At 37.8% G+C, this 25898-nt stretch overlaps 1 protein-coding gene across 10 annotated transcripts in view; it reads left to right on the forward strand.

Moving 5' to 3' along the window:
- CPQ (carboxypeptidase Q) overlaps positions 1-25898 on the forward strand; it is a 625632-nt gene that overhangs the window by 233526 nt on the left and 366208 nt on the right. For all 10 annotated transcript variants that reach the window (XR_004673002.3, XM_003821683.5, XM_034966385.3 and 7 more), the window contains exon 4: positions 5971-6178. Coding sequence is in view for 9 of the 10 variants with exons in the window: in XM_003821683.5 (XP_003821731.2) it covers positions 5971-6178 (208 nt within the window). In the remaining variant the exon portion in view is untranslated. The remainder of the gene's footprint in view (positions 1-5970; positions 6179-25898) is intronic.

The raw sequence follows: 25898 nt of genomic DNA on the forward strand, positions 1-25898 counted from the left end.
AGCTGACACTCACTTTCAAGGATTGATTTGAGCTTTGCAAATTTTGAAATGCTCAGAAACATAAAGTGCTTGGTATCTTTTATAAGAAGCTAGTCAGAACTGCCTGACATGAAGGGAGTTTGATTGATGTGTGATAATCAGGTGGGAAATTTCAAACTTATTTATTTAAGCACTGCATTTATTTTATGTAGATCAAAGGAAAATATTCAGCTGGCTTCAAATGATGTCACTTTTCATAAGATACACAAGAAATTTGATGAAATTTGAAAAACTGATTAAGACTTACATTTGTTCATGTTCATTTTATATTTTGGGTGTACTATCTTGCAAGCACAAACACCAGCAGGCTTTGCTTTTACACATCTCATAAGCTAAGTCCATGGAAGTATAAATTTTTAATGAGATAGATACTAGGATTCTCTCCTTAAAGGAAAATTGGAACCTTAGGATTCTTATTTTGATTTTTATAATAGAAGTTCTATTTGGGATATAATTCAGACACAATAAAATATACTCCTTTAACTTGCACAACTCTATGGTTTTTAGTATATTCACAGAGTTGTGCAACCACCACAACTAATTTTAGGACATTTCATCATCCCAAAAAGAAACCTCGTACCTATTAACTTTCCACTCTCCCCTGCCAGTCCTGGGCAACCTAAAATTTACTTTCTATCTAAAACCTAAAATTTACTTTATTGAATTTACATTCTATCTAGATCTGCCTGTTCTGGACATTTCATACAAATGGAATCTTGCAATATATGGTCTTTTTTGACTAGCTTCTTTCACTTAGAATAATGTTTTCAAGGTTCATCCATGTTGTAGCATGTACCAAATGTCATTTTGTATTGCTGAGTAATTTCATCATATGGCTATACTGCATTTTGTTTACACATTTATCATTTGATAGGTATTAAGGTTGTTTCTACCTTTTGACTATTAAAAATAATGCTGCTATGAATATTTGTGTGTAATTTTTCTTCATGTGGGCATATATTTTCATTTCGTTATAATATATACCAAGGAGTAGAATTGCTGGGCCATGTGATAAGTACATGTTTAACTTCTTGAAGAACTGTCAAATTGTTTTCCAGAGTAACTATGCCATTTCACATGCAATGTACAAGGATTCAAATTTCTCCACATCCTCCCCAATGCTTGTTTTTATCTCTTTTTGGTAATAGCCATCCTACTAGGTGGAAAGTGACATCTCATTGAGGTTTTGATTTGCATTTCCTTTATGGCTAATCATGTTCAGCATCTTTTCATGTAATTATAGTCCATTTATATATCTTCTTTGGAGAAATGTCTATTCAAATTATTTTCCCATTTTCATAATTAGATTTTAAAATTATTGAATTGTTAAAAATCTTTATATATTTTAGATACAAGTGCCTTATCAGATATATGATTTGTAAAAGTTTTCTCCCATTCTATGGGTTGCCTTTTTACTTTTTGATGATGTCCTCTAAAGCACAAAAGTTTAACATTTTGATGGTTCCATTTATCTATTTTTTATTTTGTTGCTTGTGATTTTGGTGTTGTCTCTAAGAAACAATTTCCTTTCCCAAAGTCATGAAGTTTTGTAGTTTTAGCTATTACATGTAAGGCTATGATTCATTTTGAAATTATTTTGTCTATGGCATGATTTAAGAATGTAACTTTATTCTTTTGCATGTGGATGTCTGGTTTGCCTAGAACCATTTGTTGAAAAAACTGTTCTATTCTTGTTGAACTGTCTGGGTATCTTTGTTGAAAATGAATTGGCCATTCCTAGAAGGGTTTATTTCTGGACTCTCAATTCTACTCTATTGGTTTATATATCTATCCTTATACCAGTACCATGCTATCTTGGTTACTATAGTTTTATGATAAGTTTTTAAATATGGAAGTATGAGTTCTCCAACTTTGTTCTTTTTTTAAAATTCTAACTTGTTTTATTTTGAATGATTTCCATATGAATTTTATAATCAGCTTGTCAATTTCTTTTTTTAAAAAAAGCAGCTGGAATTTTGATATGGATTGCATTAAATCCATAAATCAACTTGGGGGACATTGCCATGTTAACAATATTAAGTATTCTACTTTATAGACATGAACATCTTTCCATTTATTTAGATCTTTAATTTATTTTAACAATATGTTATAGTTTTCAGTGTACAGGTCTCACATGTTGGTTAAATTTATTTGTTCTATTTTATTGTTTTTATTATGAATTACATGGATTGCTTAGTTAATTTAATTTTCAGATTACTCTTTGCTATTGTTTTGCTTTTGCATCGTTCATTGTGGCTGCACAATTGATTTTTGTATGCTGATCTTTTATCTGATAACCTTGATGAACTTCTTAATTAGTTCTAATCGTTTTGTGTGTGTGTGTGTGTTCCTTAGGATTTTCTATATGTAAGATCATGTCACTCTTTCTAGAAATTTGGCTTTGATATTAAAAATACATTAATATAAAACTAAAGAATTAGTTAGAATAAGATTTTATTAAAAACATTAACTTACTCAAAAAAAAAGATCATGTCATCTGTGAAAAGAGATACTTTTACTTCTTCTTTTCCAATATGGAATTAAAAAAATTTTTTTATTCTTATTTGATTCCTCTGGTTAGAATCTCCAGTAAAATGTTTAATAGGAGTGGGGAGACAAACTTCCTTGGCTTATTTCTGATCTCAGGGGAAAAGCATTCATTCTTTTCCCATTACATATGATGTTAGCTGTGGGATATTTGTAGATGCTTTTTATCAGATTGAGGAAGTTCTCTTTCATTAGTTTGATTAGTGATTTTATCATTAAAAAGTGCTAGATTTTGTGAAATACTTTTTCAGCATCTGCTGGGATAATCATGTGGCGTTGTCCTTTATTATATTAAAATAGTATATTACATCGATTGATTTTTGGATGTTAAATCAACTTTGTATTCCTGGGATAAATCCCGTTTGTTTGTGGTATATAATCCTTTTTATATGTTGCTGGTTCTCTTTGCTGGTATTTTGTTAAGGATGTTTTGCATTTATATTTATAAGGGATTTTTGGTCTGTAGTTTTCTTTTCTTGTGTTGTGATGCCTTTGTCTGGTTTTGATGACAGTAATGGTGGCCTTGTAGAATGAGTTGAGAAGGGTTCCCTCCTCTTCTATTTTTTGTAAGAATTTATACAGGATTGTTATTAATCTTTAAATCTTATTTAGATTAGTTATGGCTTCCTTGGTAGTTTACCCTTTGCTTTTATAAATTGCAGAAGGGGCTTGTAAATGGGGACAGGACGGTGGTGTTTGTGCTGATTGGTCCCTTTACAATAATTTTACTACAGTGAAAGTAGAGGATTTTAAATAAAACTGAGTCTTCATTTTGCCTCCTTCTATAAAACAATGATAGATGCTCCACCATTGGAAGACATGCTTAGTTGCAGAAACAAATTCAAAGGTTTTTATATCTTAAATTAAAATTAGAAGATGCCTTTCAGTGCCGTCTCCTCAGCTGAGCCATGGGTGCATGCCCGGCTCACTGTCCCCACTTTAAGAAATCTTACCAGTAACCTATAAGTACAAATCTGTCTAGAAACACTACTTAAAAGAGCCTGTTAAGAAGTGTTATACTGACCTTCTCTTGGGTAAGAGCCTAAGAACAAGGAGAGTTTGTTGAATCCCAGACATCACGTAAGGTAATATGAATAATAAATATTTAGATTGTCTTCCTACATGTTGCAAGGTAATTTTTGGTCATTAATCACTCCACTAGCTCAGTGGGAAAAATTAACACCAAAGAAGCAATAACAACTAATGTTTACTAAGTAATTACTATGTGCCAAACACTGTCTTAAATCCTTTATGTATACTATCTCTTTTATTTTTCATAGCAATATTATGAGGTCAATGCTAACATTATTCTCCACTTTACAAATGCGGAAATTTAGAAACAAAGAGGTAATCTTAGTTGCAAAGAATGCTGGAGCTGGGATCCGACCTAGGTTAAGTGACCCCAGAACCTGAACCAGAATTTGGAATAGATTATATGCATCCCAGGGATTTAGACTCAGGGTCTCTGTATTCCAAGTTCTGGGTTTGGAAGATAAGTCTGTGTACTCCTTTTGATGAATAATAAAATTTGCAGTCCACCTTTTCTTTTCTTTTTTTTTTTTTTGAGACGGAGTCTCGCTCTGTCGCCCAGGCTGGAGTGCAGTGGCATGATCTTGGCTCACTGCAAGCTCCACCTCCCGGGTTCAAGTGATTCTCCTTCCTCGCTATACCTGTAATCTCTGGGGATTACAGGCATGCGCCACCACACCTGGCTAATTTTTCTGTATTTTTAGTAGAGATGGGGTTTCCCCATGTTGGCCAGGATGGTCTTGATATCTTGACCTCATGATCCACCTGCCTCAGCCTCCCAATGTGCTGGGACTACAGGCATGAGCCACCATGCCCGGCTTGCAGTCTACTTTTTAGAAATGTTCATAGAGGGTATACTCAGATGGTACTAATCACTTGAGATTAGACAGTCTCTGCAGGGATAATTGAATAAGCAAGTTAATAAAATAAATATTTAAAATGCATTGAGTGATTAATGTGTTTGAGGGTAAGTGAGTTAGTTGTATAATTAATTATTTCTGCAAAATAACCCTATGAAATGGTATTATTATCACTTCCATTTATAGAAGACACCCCTGAAACAAAGATGTGGGTAACTTGCCCTGGGCCAGTTAGCAATAAGCCCAGATTTGAACCCAAGCAGTCTTGTTCCAGACCTTCTGTTTTTAAACAATTCTACATTGCAGTTTCTCTAAGTAAATAGTCACCTGAAATATGGTTACAACAATACAGTCACACCAAGAATGTAGTTAGAGATAAGAATGCATCATTGTGTTTGTGCATGTGGAGACTGGAGCTGCTTCTATAGGAGATAAGCACCAAGCTATCATCTGTTGGAGAGAAATGTGTTGTGGGTAAAAGGAGGAGGAAGGCTGTTCTGTAAATATGAGACAAGCTGAAACAAATATAGAAATATGAAAAGAAAAAACTAATTTTCAAAAGTGAAGTTTTTAGCCTATGCTTTAACAGAAGATAGGAATAGACTGTGGCATGCACTTGGAAGCTGTGACAGTTTGGTCCTGAGAGCACTGTGGTGTGGGAGGGTTAGAAGCCACACCTCAGGGGTGAAAAGGAACAGTTTGAAAGGGCAATTTTAGAAAATGACTTTGATAAGCTCCATTAGTAGATACAGAGGTTGAATCAACAGATTAATATAGGCTTCAATTATAAGTGTTTCTATGAATATAAGAAGCATCTAGAAATTAACAGGAAAATATCTGACCAGTTGGGATGGTATTTCTCCTTTAGTGCCAAAAGTATAATAGTTTTTTTTTTCTCTTGTGGCAGTAAAATTAAAGGCCTGGATTTATTCAGCAACTTTTCTTTATGAGAATACGAATATATTCCCAGACATTGTTCTACACTTTTCCTGCGTGGTGTTCTACCACCAATGTGGAGTTATAGATTTAGACCTCTGTGTTTGGGTGGGAAGAGAGTAGGCCCACTGGCAGGCAGTAACCACAGAACTACATGTATCTGGGCCAGTTTTATTCCAGACATGTGGATCTTCTGGTCTGCAGCCTTGACAAACTTCAGAGTTCCCTTGTCTCCTTGTACAGATGTGTGTACCTTTTGATCATGAAGGCACTATTAATGTCCTTCAGAGTTTGTGTCAATTTGCAACTTTGAAGGATATCCAAATTATCGAATAATTTACATATGATGATTATTAAATTGAAGTTTCTAATTTATTCTTAACAAAAAATAAAAATTACATTCACGTCAAAAGCAAGTAAATCAATACTTCCCACATTTCCCGTTTCCCAGATGCAAACAAAGATAAGTGGAAGTTAAATATCAATATACAGGTGTTTTCAAAAAAGTCTTTTGGTCTATTTCCACTTTCAAGGTAACCTGGTGGCTTCTTCTCTCAAGTCCTCACACAGGTATTCAGGAATACCAGGATGGCGTGCCCAAGATTCCAACAGCCTGTATTACGGTGGAAGATGCAGAAATGATGTCAAGAATGGCTTCTCATGGGATCAAAATTGTCATTCAGCTAAAGATGGGGGCAAAGACCTACCCAGATACTGATTCCTTCAACACTGTAGCAGAGATCACTGGGAGCAAATATCCAGAACAGGTGAGTGAAGGAGAAGGCTGGCCTAAGAATACAGTTTCCTGGTCTAGTTTGAGTTATTAGAGATAGTTTGGGAAAGAGAGAACGTGAAACCACCTAGATGGTCCTCATAGATTCATTGAAGGCAGAAGCTTTATATATATTTTTTCTCATCAAAATTTTACCATGTTTACCATCTCACACCAGTCAGAATGGGTATTACTAAAAAGTCAAAGAATAATAGATGTTGGTGAGGTTGTGGAGAAAAAGGAACACTTATATGTTGTTGGAGGGACTGTAAATTACTTCAACCCCTGTGAAAAGCAGTTTGGAGATTTCTCAAATAATTGAAAACAGAATTAGCGTTTGACCCAGCCATCTCACTACTGTGTATTGTAACCAAAGGAAAGTAAATTGTTCTACTAAAATGATACCTGCACTCACATGTTTATTGCAGCACTATTCACAATAGCAAAGACATGGAATCAACCTAGGTGCCCATCAATGGTGGGCTGGATAAAAAACAAATATATGGTCATAGATAGATAGATAGATAGATAGATAGATAGATAGATAGATAGATAGATAGATAGATAGACAGACAGACAGACCATGGAATACTACCCAGCCATAGAAAAGAATGAAATCATGTCCTTTGCAACAAGATGGGCACGACTGAAGGCCATTATCCTAAGTGAATTAATACAGAAACAAAAACAAAAAGCATGTTCTCACTTACAAGTGGGAGCTAATCATTGGGTACATGTGTACATAAATACTGGAAGAATAGGCAATGGGGGCTCCAAAATCGGGGAGGGAGAGAGGGAAGCAAGGTTTAAAAAAACTACCTGTTGGGTACTACATTACTCTTTGGGTGACGGGTTCAACTGAAGCCAAAACTTTAGCCTCACACAATATGTCCATATACCCCCTGAATCTAAAGTTTAAAAAATAAAAAATAAAAATTTTAGCACATTGACTGAAGAAGGGCAGGAGTAATTGAAGGACAGAATGGTATTCGTGGTGTGGAAATTCAACCTCGGAACAATTGAGAGTGGTATTTGTCCACATGTGTTGTATTTATTCCATTTGAAGCTAGCCTGGCATTTGAGATAAAACCAATAGTTAATACTTATTGTGTTAATTATCTTATTTAATCCTTTCAAAGCTTAGTGAATTTGCATATATTTTCTGTATTAGTCCATTCTCACATTGCTATAAAGAAATACCTAAGACTGGGTAATTTATAAGAAAAGAGGTTTAATTGGTTCACAGTTCTGCAGGCTGTACAGGAAGCATGGCGGCATCTGCTTCTGGGAAGGCTTCAGACAGCTTTCAATCATGGCAGAAGGCAAAGGGGGAGTGAGGTGTCTTACATGGCAGGAGCAGGAGCAAAGGGGAGGGGAGATGCCACACACTTTTAAACAACCAGATCTCATGAGAACTCACTAACACAAGAACAGCACCAAGGGGATGGTGCTAAATAATTCATGAGAAACCGCCTGTATAATCCAATCACGTCTCACCAGGCCTCACCTCCAACATTCGGAATTACAATTCCACATGAGATTTGGGCAGGGACACAGATCTAAATCATATGAAGTTTCTTCATTTTATAGGTGAGAAAACAAACCTAGAAGGAAACTCAATTACCCAAGGTCCACACAGCTAAGTAGGCAGCTAAGAAGGAATTTAAACCCAGGATCTTGTGAATATTAAACCAAGCTTTAAACCACAGTTTATGTGCAGTTTCCAGAGTTTACGAATTTATCTGCAAATAAAGGGATAGTATGCAAGTAATTAACAGAATTATTGTGAGGACTAGATTAGGTAAGGCACATCAAATAGCTTTGTCGAGTGTTTGGCACATCACAGCTCACTGAATGTAAGTTTCCTTTGTATGGCATCAAGTGTGCAATAAACACTTTTTATAAGGTTTCTGGTGCAAATCTCATACAATTTGTTATTGAAATTCTAGAAATGGAACTTAAAAATGTTATTTAGAAATTTCAGACTTGTATTTTATTTGACAGCATCAGTGGGATGAAGGAAAGGGTGAAGAGTGATGGCGTTTGGTGATGGAGAAACAAGTCTTATGCACATGACTTCTCCCAGACTAAGGACTGGGAGACTCAGGACTCAGGACTTCTCCCAGACTTGAGGGCTGTACTGCAGTAAAGATTCATTTTAAGCTCAGGACTCTTTTCCCTCTTCTAAAATCATCTGCTTCAAGGACCTGGGCATCAACCATGGCTTTTGCCACAGGGATGATGGAAAACAAGAACTCAGTAGAATCACAGGGAGTCAGACAGCTGTAGAGAAACTGTGGTTTCAAACAGACAAGCCCAGCCCCTTGTCCCTTTAAGAAACTGATAACAACAGAAGAGCCAAGAGTCTATATTTCAGATGTTAAATAGTCAGATGCCTTAAAGTGTAATCCTTCCCAGGTATTTTCCCCGGTCAGTAGTTCCAGGGTAAAGTTATGTCATCATCAGGTAGCTAGCCCAGGGCTTGAAGGGTTTAGGATTATTATACTATCGCTGTTTGGTCGAGCAGGCTGGGTGAGCTGGCCTAAGGTTGTGGGCAGGTGGGTGGCAGGGTGAGAGTGAGTTATTGGGATCCTTAGTCTGTAGCAGCTAGGGAGTCTCAGAATCTGAGGCTGAAGTATTTAGGCAGAGGAGTTCTTGAGAGCCAGAGGGCTGAGATAGTGCTGGCTCTGACAGCTTCATGAGGGCCATTAACATCTTCTGGCTAGGAGAGCTTGGGCCTATTTGTCAGCTCAGCCTGACTCATTCTTTTATTTTTTAAAATCAGCTGAATTGAGGTATAACTTATATAAAATAAATCAGCCAATCTAATGTACAATTTGATGAGTTTGGAAAATGTATAATGTAACCACTACCACAATTATAATATATAATATTTCCACCACCCAAAGTTTCCCTTGAGTTCCTTTGTAGTCCATCTCCGACTCTACCACCCTGCCCTGGCAGCCAGTGATCTCCTTTCTAGAGCTATAGTTGTTTTTTAAATTATTATTTCATATATAAGTGAAATAATATAATTTGTAGTCATTTTCTGTCAGGCTTATTTCACTCAGCATAATGCTTTTGAGATTTATCCATGTTGTTGATTCAGTTGTTTCTTCCTTTATATCCCTGAGTAATATTTCATTGTACAGATATATGACAATTCGTTTATCCATCAGCAATTAATGGATATGCGGGTGGTTTCTAGTTTTTGATTATTGTGTATAAAGCTTTTGTGAACATTCTTGTACTAGTCTTTCTGTGGACTTAATGTTTTCCTTTCTTCTGAGTAAATATCTTGGAGTGGAATTGCTGGACTGGCCTAAATTTAAGTACCCTTCTCTCTGTCAAGATGCTTCACTCTGTATTTTGTCGGGGTAGCACCTTCTCCCAGAAGGTAGATGGACAATTTCAGGGCAATCATGAGATTTAGGATGTTGCCTAGAATTCCAAGAGTTGATCATAAATACTTTGTTACCAAGATGTAAAAGGTAGAAGTTTAGCAAAACTTCTTCCACAAAGAAGTAACAGCATTACTTTCACAGAAAAAAATGAAAATGAGGACAGTAAAGTCAAGTCTGTGGTTGAGTTTTGTGGAGGGAATCTGCATTCTAGCTGGCCTGGAACCACAGGGGACATACAGACTATGAAGGCAAGCAAGAAGCATGAAGTCCCTCTGCAGGTGTTAAGTTGACTAATGGGCCTGAAAAAGAATAGCCTTATCCCCAATAAATGTCGCTTCTTCCATGAAGACTGCTTTGGTAACATTCCCCTCATCCCAACACTTCATGCGACTGTTATGGTGTCATCTCCTAGCAGAACTTGCAAATGCCCTGAGAGCAGGCACTCTGTTCACTCTATTTCCTTTCTTTTCCTTTTTCCTGCCCTAATGGTTATTTCAGGAACTTGGCATGCAGTGGCTTCTCAACACATGTTTTATTTTGGTAAAAGGAAGGAGTAAGTAAGAAAAAAATGGTTGGAGGATGTTACTAATTTTGATCCTCTTTAAATCTGGAAGTTTTACTGCCCTTTTAGCATACCAATTGTTCATTGGCACATTGAACCTCATCCCTGAATGTAGTGCAACATATCCAAATATGAACATATTGGCTCCCTCATACCTGATTTTTTGTCTTTGTTTCTTGTTTCTATTAAATGAACCATATTTATCTAACAGCAAAGTTATAAAACTTGAAGTTAATTTTCATTCTCTCTCCTTTATCACTGTCCTACAGTCAGGTATCACATCCTATTCAGTCTATTTTCAGCATATTAAAAAAAAATTCTGTTCCTACCTTGCCTTTACTGCTACTACTGCCTTAATTCAGGCCCTCACTATTTCCCCCCGATTTTTTTTCTTCTGGTCTTTTCCATACTTCTTTGCAATGTGGCTCAAACTTATTTTAAAACATTTGATCTCAACATGGTGATTCCCTGCTTTCAGATCCCTGTCTCCTGTTTCTTATAAGATAAAGGTTGTGATGAAGATAAATGCTGAGGTGAGTAATCAGAGGTGAGCAGAAGACAGAGAAAAAAAGACAAAGAGAGAGGGGAGTCAGGGTTAGATAACAGGCAGTTATAGTAAGAAGAAATTATATGGTACCATTCATAAATGAACAGAAAATGAGAATGAAGAAAGGGGAAAAGGAAATGTATGATGGTGAAAGGCAATGTCTGGTGGAGATTCAAGGTCAACTGAGAACTGATCTTTCGTAGGACAGGGAAGGAGTTCAGTTCCAAAGTCTAGCAGACTTTCCTAAAATCATTCATTTTTAAGTTATCAGTAATGCTAACAGTAACCTAAAAGTTGGTTTTTATAATTTAGGTTGACTAACTTCTGCCTGACACACCCTTGCTACTTTGCTCCATAGCATACTAAAGAATAGTGGTGCTAAATAACTTATAAAATTAGCTGCAGTGGAAATTATCTCTATAAAAGGAGAATGTCTGTTGAAACTATCATTATTCTGCCTGCAGAATAATGCAAATATCTTTGGAGACTTGAAGGTAGGCAGAGGGGAGGAAAGTGGGTATCTTAGTCTGTTTTATGCTGCTATTGAAGAATATCCTAGAATGGGTAATTTATAATGAACAGAAATTAGATCAGAGTTCTGGAGACAGGGAAGTTCAAGAGCATGGCACCAGCAATTTGCAAGGAACTAAGGAACTTCATGCTGCATCATCCCATGGCAGAAGGTGGAAGGGCAAGAGATGGTGAGAGCAAGAGAGCAAGAGGGGACCAAACTCCTTTTTATAACAAACTCATTTTTGAGATAATTAACCCATTCCTGTGATAATCATATTAATCCATTCCTGAGGGCAGAACCCTCATGATTTAATTACCTCATATTAGGCCCCACCTTCCAGCAATGTTGCATTGGGGATTAAGTTCTCAACACATGAACTTTCGGGTGACATATGCAAAACATTGCATGGACTAACACTAGGCAGTGGCTAATAGATATTGTTCAGTAATAACACCCAGTATAGTTCCTTACATCTCATCAACCATGCAGAGAACCTTAATAAAAGTAAAGCAGTTAGCATGTAAATAATCCTTCCATTTTGGCCCAAAACCCATGGGCAAAATGTGGTAAACATCAGCTTTAGAAAAGTGTATATGTGATTGATAAAGTATTAGTACATTTCAAAACCCTGTTGCATAATTCATCCATAAGCCTGGACTGAATTAACCACAGGCTTTAAAAAGATGCCAATAGGCCAGGCGCGGTGGCTCACGCCTGTAATCTCAGGGAGGCCGAGGCGGGCAGATAACTAGGTCAGGAGATGGAGACCATCCTGGCTAACACGGTGAAACCCCATCTCTACTAAAAAGTACAAAAAAAAGTTAGCCGGGTGTGGTGGCGGGCGCCTGTAGTCCCAGCTACTGGAGAGGCTGAGGCAGAAGAATGGCATGAACCTGGGAGGCGGAGATCGCACCACTGCACTCCAGCCTGGGCAACACAGTGGGACTCCATCTCAACAGAAAAAAAAAAAAAAGCCAATAATGAAAATACTTTATTGGGTTTCACTTTGTGAAAATAGCAGAATAGGGGTAGTATATACCTAAAATCTACCCTCTTTCCAAAAAACCGATGGTGGCACATTCTGGCTCCTCTAAGCCCAGAATTCTCTCTCCACTCTGACTTCCTCAGAAACTGTACTCTTCTGTGATTTGGGCATGTTGTGCAGGACCCAGAAGATCTTGGACAGTGTGCATGAGTGCACTTCACTGGGGCTAAAGCAGTCCTCTGGAAGCTCTGACATTAGCCTCAGAACTGCATTCTCTCAAGACAGCTTTATCCCTGGGAAATCATGGTATATTTAAGACCCATCTATGGTTGAGAATAAATCCGAGTAGGTGAAAATGAGCGCTTTTTGATTTCTGAGCTGATACTTCATGGTACTAAAATAGCAATATTATTTCTACCCCCACTTTTCAATTTGCATTTGAAAATTCAGAGGAAACTTCTTACCATCTGTGAATAGGTTTTATTTTTTGTTAACTCTATAGAGGTTATCCTAACAATTAAAATAGTCTTAGAGGCAGAGACAGAGAGTAGGGATCCTAGAGATTTAGTACAAACTCTATGACTTTCAGATTAGGAAAATTGACCAAGGAGAACTTGTCCAAGGGGACACAGCAAATATGTGGTACAAACACATCTGGAACATAACTCTAGATTTCTGGACTCCCATTTCTTTTAACCTCTAAGAGATTCCATTATGCCTGGGCATGCCTTAGTTGAATGGTGTCTAAATTTGAGGGCTATACATTGATTCAGGATATAGGCAGTTCCATCCTTACCAAGTCATTTTTATAGGAGAAATTGTACCTTTCTCTCATGCTTTTTCTCCTGACATCTTTTCCCTAAGCACAAAGAGTTCTCATATCTACTGTCCTTTGTCGTCTCAGAGTTTCCTTAGAGCACCCCTGAAGGAGTTTCACCTGGGAAAGTCGCCTGTGCTTGATCCATTGATTTTATGTCTCCTCCCTCTAAGTCCTCCTTGGGTCATTTCTTTTTAGCTCCTTGTCACTTTGGAAGAGGATCTGATGAATGCATCACTTCTGGGGTGTTAATGACTCTTTATGACGCCTTGTTCCCCTGTGCCTCTTTTCACACCCCTTCACCAATCAGCTACTCAGGTCCATCTTTATCAGAGGGCAACAGAAAAAGCCAAAATAGATGCACTACTAATCATATTATATTGTAAAATAAATTTTTTAGAAATAATTTTAGACTCACAGCTATTGTAAAAATAGTGCAGAAAGTTCCAATGTATGCTTTGACCAGGCTAACATGATCAGTGATAACATCTTACGTAACCATAGTACATTAACCTGTTGAGGACACTGGTGAGAGGAGACTCCTGAGAGCGAGCTGCTTTCTTGGAAAGTGAGGGCTGTCTTGTGGGCATCTCTGTGTAGCACCCAGTGCAGGGTGGACCTGCTCTGACTTTAGCCCCCTTAGTCTTTTTCCAGTTTTAATTTATGATGCTTTCATGATTTTCCACAAACAAATGAACAAATAAACACCGAAGGAAGGTTGTGCTTGAATTGACCTGACCAGAGGACAAACTGATCCTAAACTGGACTTTCTCACCAGTAATGGATTCTCTAATGTTGACTCTTGGGGCTGGCCCATTTCTTTTGATCCCCAGCAATTTCCTAGGTCTTATTTTGAGGTTTGCTTAGTAAAGGCAATATTTTTAAAATGTTAATATATTCATGAATTATTCTGAAGTTATTGTATGGAAAGGAAAGTGTTTGGGATTTTGGAGTGGTTGGTGGTTGATGATATTCAAACCCATTTTGATAAGGCCTTGATGCAGTGAATTTTTTTTAACATGCCTTTTTCTTACAGCAGTTATTTTCATGCATTCAAAGAACAAATTCAGTTTTATATGCCGGTATTATTTTAAATATGGTACAGTACTGTGAAGGCTAGTGGGGAACATTGAAATGAAAACTCTAGTTTGTTAACTGAACACTTCACTTTCTTTTTTCAGTGTGGGGCAGGATTTCTCAACACCATCTCTGTTGGCTCTTTGGATCAGATAATTCTTTGTTGTAGGGGGCTGTCCCGTGCATTGTGGGGTGTTTAGCAACATTCTTGGCCACTAACCACTAATGTCACTTCCTACCCCACACCACACCTCCTGCAGTCTCGAGCATCAGAAATGTCTCCAGACATTGCCAAATGTCCCTTGAGGGACAAAAGCCACCCCAAGTTGAGAATCACTGATGTGGAGTAATGGAAGGAAGACTAGATGGGTGTTGTGAGGCTTTGGTTCTGGTTTTATTTCTGGCACAAATAAGCTGAGTGGCTTAATCCTTCATCTATAGAAGGAGGAACTTTGTCTGAAAAAGCTTGAAGGTCATTGCCAGCCCTAAAATTCCTTTATTAAAAAAATACTGAAAGATGAAAAAAAAATACTTAAAGATGAAATTTATCATCACACTAATGGTAAATTCTGTGTACTGTTAAATAGCAACAAGACATCATGGAAGCCCTTTCTAAAGCTGGTGCTGGAGAAAAGCATTATTTACAGAGTAAGGGTGTTGCTGTTTTGTTTTGTTTTTAAATTCTGTGTTCGAATACAGTTGGGAACTTTCCTATTCAAAAAGTTAAACAGGCTCCCTTTTTCTGTGGTACTTCTTAAGCCTTTAATGTGCTGATGTGCACTGGGAATCTTTAAGAGGTAGCTTTGCAGTATTCTGCAAATTTTTGATCATGGAACACTGTTTTCACAGAGTATCTTAACATAAAACATTTTGTGAAACAGTAGGATGAGGCATGAGTTTTGCTGGGTAGATTATGTTTTACTGTTTTTTATTATATTCTTTTTAAATTGCTCTTACATTAATTCAGCATCTATTTATTTATTGGGTATTGGTATGTGTGAGGCACTAAGGTTATAGCAATAGCATGGGGTGGGCAGTATGCTCTGAGCATAACCTGTAAAATTTGCATCCTGTCTCTTATATTTTGTTGGTAGACTATTTTGCCTTTCTGGATGTAAACATCAGCCTTTCCTGAAGATGGGAGAACTTATGCAGAAGTTGAGAAATAGGAAAGGCCCATTAGGAGGGACAGCCCACGGTGGGTCTGACATGCCATGTGAAGGGCCAGGGCTTTGTCCTGTAGGCAGCGCGAAGGCACTGTAGAGTTTTAGCAGTGGATTTGCATTTTAGCTTACTCTGGCCACTGCATACTTTTGAGTAGGCAAAGACTGAAATTCAGCCAGAAGATAATAGAGTTTAAACCAAGACAGTTGAAATAGTGTTGGAAAAGAGGAGAAGGATTCAGAAAATGTTTGGAAATAAAGTTGGCAGGAGTTGTTGAAGTTTGGGTATATGAGAGAAAAAGAGGTAGAAGTGCAGTTTGGGTGAGTAGGAGAATTCATCCATTAATTCTACAGGAATTTATTGAGCTCCTACTTTGCTGGGTGTATTAGGGTTCTCTAGAGGGACAGAACTAATAGGATATATGTGTATATGAACAAGAGTTTATTAAGGAGAATTGACTCACACGATCACAAGGTAAAGTCCCATGATAGGCAATCTGCAAGTTAAGGAACAAGGAAGCCAGCAGTGGATCATCCCGAGTCCCAAAACCTCAAAAGTAGGGAAGCTGACAGTGCAGCCTTCAGTCTGTGGCCAAAGGCCCGAGAGCCCTTGGCAAACCACTACTCTGAGTCCAAGGGTCCAAAAGCTGAAGAACATGGAGTCTGATGTTCGAGGGTAGGAAGCATCCAGTACAGGAGAAAGGTGGAGGTCAGAAGACTTAGCAAGTCTGCTTTATCCTAGCCTCACTGGCCATTGCTTAGATGGTGCCCACCCAGATTGAGGGTGGGTCTGCCTCTTCCCGTCCACTGACTCAAATGTTAATCTCCTTTGGCAACACCCTCAAAGACACATCCAAGAATAATACTTTGCATCCTTCAATCCAATCAAGTTGACACTTAATATTAACCATGACAAGTTCACCCCTTGTCAACTTGAACCCATACACATCTCCTGAAATCATATATAATCTCCAAATAAAGACAATAATTATGCCTAATATAATACAGCTATCTCTTGTGCAACCGGGAGCACACTAATCGTTAACCTAAATGCTATTACATAAAGTTAACAATACTTAAATACTGATATGAAGTCAATAAATCTTACATCACATGACAAAGGAAAAAGAAAATGAAGATATTTTCTTAGTGCAAGTGTATACATCTACATATTCTTAACAAAATTAGGAGGAAATATTCACAACAATTACAGTCCTCTTTCTGTAGCTGGTCACGTGGTTGTAGCTGGTATTGATGACTACCTTTTTCTACTACCTATTCTGTATTCCCTTTGCCTTCAGCAAGCACCTCAGTGGGTCATAGTTTTTTACTTGGTGTAGTGACCCAAACCTTCACTCCTGAAGGGTCTGGGCCATTTGTAGTCATGCCTGGATTGGGTTGTTGTAGTTTCCCATTGACCATAATCACAAGGCATGGTAATACTAAGAGATGCCGTAAGGATCTCCTGTATTCCATGCATACTCTTCCTTACCTCCATTATGGGATAATAGACTAATTTTATCTTGATAATCCGGATCAGTCGCCCCGGCCAACACTGTAACTCCCTTCTTAGCCTGTTGACTTAGAGGTAGGCAGAGCCCAAAGTGTCCAGATGGCAACCTTAACTTCCAATTTAATAGAATCATTGTTGTGCCTCCTGGCAACATTCCTCCCTCTGGAACTAAGACTTCTAAGCCAGCAGAATATAATGTAGCAGGAACAGAAAACAAGAATTTTGCTAGTGGGTCACTAGGGGTGATGGTGAGTGATGCCACTTCCATTTCCACCCCTTGTTTCTTGGACCTGTGAATCCTGGCTATGGGAGAAACAGTACCATGTATTGGATGCTGATTCAGATCATACACAGCCTTCTGGAGAACTTCACTCGAGCCCTGCAAAGCCCTGCAAAGTATTGTCGCCTAGTTGGCATTGTAATTGTGACTTCAAAAGTCATTCCACCATTCTATCAATCCAGCTGCTTCAGGATGATGGGTAACATAGTAAGACCAGTGAATTCCATGAGCATGCACACATTGCCACACTTTTTTAGCCATAGAGTGAGTGTCTTGGTCAGAGGCAATGCTGTGTGGAATACCATGACGGTGGATAAGACATTCCATGAATCCATGGATGGTAGTCTTGGCAGAAGCATTGCGTGCAGAATGGGCAAACCCATATCCAGTGTCTATTCCGGTGCGGACAAACTGCTTCCCTTTCCATGATGGAAAAGGTCCAATATAATTGACCTGCCACCAGGTAGCTGGCTGATCACCCTGAGGAATGGTGCCATATCGAGGGCTCAGTGTTGGTCTCGGCTGCTGGCAAATTAGGCACTCAGCAGTGGCTGTAGCCAGGTCAGCTTGGTGAGTGGAAGCCCATGTTGCTGAGCCCACGTGTAACCTCCATCTCTGCCACCATGGCCACTTTGTTCATGGGCCCATTGAGCAATGACAGGGGTGGCTGAGGAAAGAGGCTGAGTGGTGTCCATAGGATGAGTTATCCTGTCTACTTGATTATTAAAATCCCCCTCTGCTGAGGTCACCCTTTGGTGAGCACTCACATTGGATACAAATATTTTCACAGTTTTTGACCACTCAGAGAGGTCCATCCTTAAAATTTTGTATATACATATTATCCCATTATCAAATATTGTCAAATTGCCCTCATAGCACCATAGCTGCATGGTAAGATGGGCAATTAAACAAGCAACAGTGATAGAAGGTGGTAAGTGCCACAGTATGGCAGCTACATGCTTCTATAGGGGCTCATTTGAGGGCAACCGTCCTGGTCTAGGAAGCCAAGGATGGCTTTCTGGAGAGATTCAGTTTATTCCTACTAAAAAGAAGATTAACTGCATGCTAGAGATTATAAGGATGGGGTTGGGATGAGGTATATTACAAGCTGAGGAAGTACATGTGAAAGCCTGAAGAGTAGTGTTACTCTTTTTTTTAAGAAACGTGATGTGACTTCCTTTAACTTCTGAATTCATTTGCTAATGAATCCTGTTTTTATGGAGTTATCCTGTAAAATAACCCAAAGACAAAGACATGGCTTTTTTAATGTATATGTGTTTTTAGAAATAAATCATTGAAAAGCTCAGTAATCCCTTTGGAGAACAGCTTTAGCATTGATGCTGTCAAGACCCTTGTCAAAAGAATAAACCAAACCTGATTGGCCTGGTGGATAAACTCATTCCATACATAAATGAATAGTTAGAGACTGTACAGAAATGCAGTTTTGCCTTTCATCTGAATATGTAGTCTGATGATTTGTAAAAACCTTCTTAGTGGGAACAGCAGGTTATTCTGCCTGGGTGGGAGCCTTTTTACTAACTTAAGCAGCTGTTTAAACTTTCATAAGCAAAGTAATTATTAAATGTTTCACGAACATATTGGTTGGAACGTTTGTTCACATTTTAACCTTGAGTTGGAAAGTTTCAGGGGGGTGGGGTTAAAGAGTTTTAAGCTGGCAAATTCATTCTTTTTTTCTTTCTTATTATAAACTTTTTATGGCTTAGAACCAGCCAACCTAAATCATGGAAGGAAAAATACATGTGTGGCAAGCATGAGACATTTCATTGTTTATTTTTCAAATTTCTGAAATGTGCTCATAGCTGTGCATGCCTCTGGGCTCATAAAGACAGCAAATGGAAATAGCTGAAGCCAGACAGACTGTTTTAGATAGATAGCCACCCAGGTAGGCAAGGAAAACCTTGTAGGTTACTCTTTCCTGGAATCAAATCATATTAATTTGCCAAAATGGGATTTTCAAGCAGGAGGATGTGATCTTTCATAGGTCTGAACACCTTGCCTTTTTCAATGATGGAGCCATTTAATAATAATCATAATCAGAAGATGAGGAATAATATACATTTATAGAGTACTTAGTACATGGCAAGTGTATATGACACATAGTAGTCTAGGTGTTTCTCATACATTATCTCCTTTAATGTTCACCACAACCTTTTCAAACAAGCAATGCTGTTATATCCATAAAACAGATGAAGAAACGAAGGCTTAGAGAGGTCACAGAATTTGCAAAGCTTCTGAGTGGCTGAGCTGGGATTTAAATTCATCTGTCCTATCCAAGAACAATTCATTATCCTGTACTTCTTAGTGCCTTTTTATTCTAGTTTGTGAAGTGCTGCTACCTAAAGAGTTTCCCATTTTACTCTAAATGAAAAAGAAAACCAGGACAACCATCAGCATCAACAGCAACTAATGCTTGTTGAACAACTACTATGTGCAGGACGCTATGTTATAAGCTTGGGAAATATTCTGGGATGAGAATAAAGAAGATAAAAGGGTCCTTGCCCGTGGCTGATGAGGAAAATAGGCAGTAAGTTCTAGAGCTCACACTGTGCAGCACTAGTGCAGGGCCTGCAGCACTGTGTCCTTGCTGGCCCAGTACTAATGTCTGCATATAGTACTTTACAATTTGTAATGTGCCCTCACTGATATTGTCCCACATAATCCCAACAATAGGACTGATAATAACGATTCCCACTTTAAAGATGAGGAAGCTGAGATTCAGAGGGACAAAATAATTGGACTAAGGTCAGGCACACACCAAAATAAGTGGAAAATACGATTCAAAATGTGATTCTCTATAACTTGCTGTAGTCATTACCTAGAGCCCTGCAATTTTATATAGCATAAAATAAATGCTTTAAGGATTACCTGAAACACAACCTTAAAAAATGAAAGCCTTTAAATAATAATAATTACAATATAGTGAAGTAATGAGAGCAATTTTAGTAGTTTTAAAATATGTCCACATTTTTTTTTTTAATTTCTGTTTAAAAGGTGGAGCCGAATTCTCTTCCCCTGCATGTGTACTGTACTTAGTGTCTGACTTCTAGTGAATAGAATATTGCAGAAGTGCTGGGTTATGGCAGCCAAGATTAGAACATAAAATGCAGTGTAGCTTCCGCCTTGCTCTTTCTCTTGCATCACTTGCTCTGGGAGAAGCCAGCTGCCACGCTGGGAGGAGCACTTGGAGAGGTCCAGGTGGTAAGACACTGACTTCTTCTGCTATTAACCAGTACAAACTAGCTAACAAGTAAATCCAACAGGTCCAGTCTAGGCTTCAGATGACTTCAACCCTGGCCAATATTTTGACCACAACCTTATCAGAGACCCTAAGCCAGAACCACCCAGCTACGCCACTCCCAGATTCTTGACTCACAAGAACAGTGTGAGATAATAACTGTTTATTGTTTTAAGCCACTAAGTTTTGGGGTAAACTAATACAGCAATTAAAGGGCACAAGATACACAGAAAGGAATAACTGTGTCTAAGCTGTCACAAAAGATGGGTACTAAAATGTGACAAATATGAGTAGGAACTTACAGGTGGACAAGGAATTTATTGGGAGGTGTTCTGGGCAAAGAGGCAAGTGTATGCAAAAAAGTGTGGAAGTGTGCCACAGCAAGGTACATTTATGAAACTGCACAGTACAGCACAAGATAAAAATCACACCAAGAAATGTAATATATCATAATATAACAACAAATGTTCTTAAGAGTGACTTTGAGTCTGCAAGAAATTTAGTTCTATATGGACTATTTTAAAAGATAGGAAAGCAATTAAAACATTGTTTGAAATATTTACTTCAAAATTTTTTTAAAGTACTGTATAAATTTTTAGTTAGAGTCTAAGCTATCCAGAAAAGCCACTTCCCTGTTTTCTTACTTCACTAGAACTGTCTGGTTCCATGTTTTGAAAACTTTAGTTTAAATGTAGAGCCAAGAATTAACTAATTAAGAACACCTGGATTTTCTGCAGGATTTCACTGCACCAATTCTGTTACAACAATCAGGTAGAAATTAACATTTTATAACCAATTATATGTTTTACTTGGCATCATGCTAACCAACTGAATTTTTACAAAAGAGAATTGGCCAAATTGACTCATTATTCTCCACTATACCTCACTCATTGACTATTTATTGAGTGCCGTCCGTGTGTTACCCACTGTGATAGGCCCATAAAACAACCCTTTATGGTTGCAAAAATCACTTTGCATCCCAGTTGCAGCTCTACTGTTTTCTAGAGTTAATAGAAGTTCCTGGTGAAAAAAACTTTGCTTAGTTTTTTTCTAAGCATGTTTAACTTGGGTTTTTAATTAAAATTAATACCTACTCATTTGAAATAAAGAGAAAAGTGAAAAGAAATTTTACTTGGAAATACATTAATTGAAAGACAGTTGCTGTTAGCATCTTGCTGCACTTCTTTCACTCTATTTTCTTCTATGAGTATCTTTATAAAGTTATAATATTTTATAGATACTGTCAAATCTAGTTGTTGTTTAACATCAGGCAAAATATCCCTTGAAACAGAATTTTTAATGTATTTAAGTTATTCTAACAAATGGATATCCTGCAATTTACTTAACCTGGTATTAGATGTTTTGATTATACATGAATCTTTCAGGAAAAATGATGTCATAGTTAAATAAATATGTAGCTAGTGAATTTTGAATGTGTCTTTTGAACTGTTTATGGGCTTTGTGATAATTGAGTAATTTTAAATGATAATCAGTAGGAAGCTTAGGAAGAGGTTAACATGGTTTCTCTCCCTTCCAAGAGAACTGCCTTTGTAAGATTCTGAGATGACCACTGTGGCCATGTGCCCAAGTGTGCTGTCACAGTTATACTGTCAGTTAAATTAAGCATGAATGATTGGATGGAGAACATTATTATTCTCTGCACATTCTTGATTCTTAATTTAAGGTTAAACTAATTTAATGTCATGTGAATTTTTAGCAGCAATTATGGACAGTTAATGCATGTTCTTCCTTAGTTATGCCTCATCTCTTTGCAAAATTACAATATTTCATTCCAAATTTCTTCTGACCAGATTTGGAAGTAGCTCTCTCTTCTCTTTTCCCTCAGTGTTTATATCAGAAGGGTTTTGAGTTTATACTGTAAATCTCCATTTGTGTATTTTCATAATAAGACTCTAAGAACCTTGACTGGTTATGAGGGCACTGGAATCAAAGCAAATGAGGGCACTGGAATCAAAGCACTGGACCCAGTGCTTTCTCCATCCTTCAGGGGATATTGTACAGACAATAGAGATGCTATCTTAACATCTCTGAGTTTTTCCCTCTCCACCTGTCTTGCATACCACCCTAACCAATACTCCTTAAGTATGCCTCTATATTACTATGCCCCTATCAACACTCTATTTTAAAAAGGCATGGCTTCACACTTCCTGTAAGATAATAGCCAGTAGTCCTTGAATCTGGCATTCAAAGCTTTAAATCTACAAGATGATATACTGGTCATACCTTTTCCTGCCTATTTTCTAGAGTCTTTTTCCAGAAGACTCTGTTCCATGTATTTGGTGTCACTTTCCTGTCTCTGTGCCTTCCTCATACTGACCCCCTTTTCTAATCTGACTGTTGAAATCTTACCTACTCAGTCTTTTTTCATTTATTTGTTGATTGTTTCAATAAAATTAATTTACTTAATAAGTATTTACTGAGCACTGATTGCTCATCAGACAACATTCAAGAGCCTACTGAAATGGCACCTTCCCTGAGAAGCCTCTCTTAATTACACACCCATATACAATGTTTCTCTCTTCAGAACTTCCATAGGTCTCTTTTCTATGCTTTCCATAAAATTTGTCACAAATCCCATACCTTATTTATGTGCATATAGGAGCATCTAATGGGAACTCAAAATTGCTTTAAAGAACATAAATGAATGAATGAACATGAATGAGCTAATGAATGAAAGAAAAGTTATGCCTTCTGCACCAGCAGAAGCTAATGACTAAAATAAAATGGTTAAACTGGACTAGAAATTTAAGATTGTTATGGGTTTCTAGTCTAGGAAACACCCTCAATGTGGTTTCCATATTGGATTATCCCAACAGAGAAAGATATGGAATCCCCATCTTCTGATTCCCACACCATTACTCTTTCTGCACCATGTTATCACATGCTACTCTATTAAAATTGAGGCAGTATTATCATACTTTGTTATTGCTTTTCATTATTAGACATAGTGTTTTAAGGACAGTATTGAATAGGAAGATTGTTTTTTCAGAGTGCTGTAACCCATTTTAGCATTCAAAAGGGCAAATGTATAAACCTGAGTGGTGAGAAAAACGTAGCAGATTAACTAATTTTGAAAGATAATTTATTTTGAACTTGAGTAGGGGCTAGGGACCTTCATTAGTTCCTAAGAAAAGTAGACCACAAACTCAACCTCTATGCTCTTTTTTATCTAGTCAAGATATTAGAGTATGTGTGGACTTTGACAGTGACACCTAAATGGTTTTTACTTGCCTCATTGTTTCCTTACTAACTGTATGAAAGAAGAACACGTGTTGAGCCCCTCCAATCTAAAAATACAAACTCTGGAATGCTCCAAAATTTGAAACTTTTTGAGTACCAACATGACTCCACAAGTGGAAAATCCTGACCTCACATGTTGGGTCACAGTCAAAAGGTAGTAAAACAATTGTTTCATGTACAAAATAATTAAAAATTTGTATGAAATTATCTTCAGACTATGTGTATAAGGTGTATAAGAAACATAAATTAATTTTGTGTTTACACTTGGTCCCATCCTCATGATATCTCATTATGTATATGCAAATATTCCAAAATCTGAAAAATCCAAAATCCAAACATTTCTGGTCCCAAGCATTTCAGACAAGGAATACTCAACATGTGAGACTCTGGAGGTGAATTTTTGTTTGTTTGTTTGTTTGGTTGGTTTTTGCAGTAAATTGTTGAAGTCTTAGAAGGGGCGCATTCAGCAGTTAGAGCTTCCCTTTTAATTTGCATACCATGCCGAAGAAGAGGAGGTGTGATTCTCCTTCTGGAGATGATCATTCTTTCAAAAAGAATTATGGTGAATTCTGTTTTTTAAAAATAGACTTCTAGGGCAGAGTAGGGGAAAAACATAGGGAACCGTTAATTAAGGTATCAGGGCTTGAGAACGTTGTTTTTGTCTGCCCAAGACCCTTCCTTTGGAAACAGCACCTCTCCCAACATTTGTGCTCCTAGTGGACTGGTAACTTGCACTCCTAAGAACTGGAATCTTGAGGAAGACACAGAGCAATAGATGAGATTGGGGCTGAGTCATCCATGATGGTGTCCTGGGCAGTTCAGAATCTCTGAGCCTCAGTTTTTCTTCCCCCCAAAATGGGATTCTATGTCTCACTGAGTTATTTGAGGATTCAGTGAGATGATGTCTCTGCAAGCTTTGGCACAGAGTTGTTATTCAAGTGAATATTAGCTACCATTCTTTGAGGTTAGTAGTCCTGGGGACAATTCTTTTCTCCCCCTAAAGAAGGAAAGGGAAAGGAAACTTTCTACTGAGGAGGTAGCAAATGCAGAATCACTGAAAGTGCTTGGGAAGAATATCCAACTATTCAAATTATGAATTAGCAAAAGATAATCAGGTGATTGTGAACTGTGGGTTGCTGCTGCTTTGTTGTAATACTGCTGTTAAAACCCACGTTACTTCATTCTTAAAAAGTCAATAGTACTGCAGAAACTCAGGCTTCTTGTTGGGTCGGGGAGTGGCGAAATGTAAAGGGAGTAAAAAGGGTGGTAGTCTATAAAGGAACTAGCCATCCAGCCATCCAGAAACCAAGTCCCTCTTTTAATTAATAGAGTTATGGAGAGGCTCCAGCATATTAATAAATGTCCCCCTATGGGTGGTGAGAACGTCAAATGTGAAACAGAGCATACTGGATTTTGTAATAAAAATACAGAGAATTATAAATGAGATGTCCAGGAGGCATCTAAGTTAAGGACACCTAAGATCAAGAATTTATATTCTAGTTGATAAAAAGTTGTGGATAAAATTAGGGTGCTGAGATGGAAAAAGAAAGGCTCCTGTTGGCAGGAGGAACACTGATATGAAGTGATGGGAGAGTTTTGATCAAGCCTGTATCTTTGGTATTTAATATGGGGATGCGTAGAGAGTATTAGAAGCCATAGGTACAGCCACATACATTGTTAAAATGTGACTTTTTGTATATTATTTCATGTTTGAGCAATTACCAACTTACTAGCAGTTGTACAAAAAGTAAGCCATTGTGAATTTGGGATGCATTTTCACATATACATTGTATTAGACCATTCTTGCATTGCTATTAAGAAATACATCAGACTGTGTAATTTATAAAGAAGAAGTTTAATTGGCTCATGACTCTGGAGGCTTTATAGGAAGCATGGTGCTGACATCTGCTCGGCTTCTGGGGAGGCCTAGGAAGCTTACAATCATGGTGAAGGTGAAGGAGAATCAGGCAACTCACATGGCGGGAGTGGGAGCAAGAGAGAGAGAGTGGGAGGAGAGGTGCCACACACTTTTAAACAACAAGATCTCATGAAAACTCACTCACTATTGCAAAGGCAGCACCAAGCCATGAGGAATCTTCCCCCATGATCCAAACACCTCCCACCAGGCCCCACCTCCAGCACTAGGGATTACAATTCAAAAGGAGATTTGACTGGGGATAAATATCGAAACTATATTAGACATGAAGCTGCAAATTATTATTTAATTCATATTCTAGCATTAGGTATACCAGAACAAGGTATCTGGGTAAGAGAAAGTCGATATGAAGGGCACAAGATAATGGAGGAAGACAGTTTCTTCTATCATCTAGGGACTT

This window comes from Pan paniscus, chromosome 7 (genome assembly GCF_029289425.2).
Source record: "Pan paniscus chromosome 7, NHGRI_mPanPan1-v2.0_pri, whole genome shotgun sequence".
Classification (NCBI taxonomy): domain Eukaryota; kingdom Metazoa; phylum Chordata; class Mammalia; order Primates; family Hominidae; genus Pan; species Pan paniscus.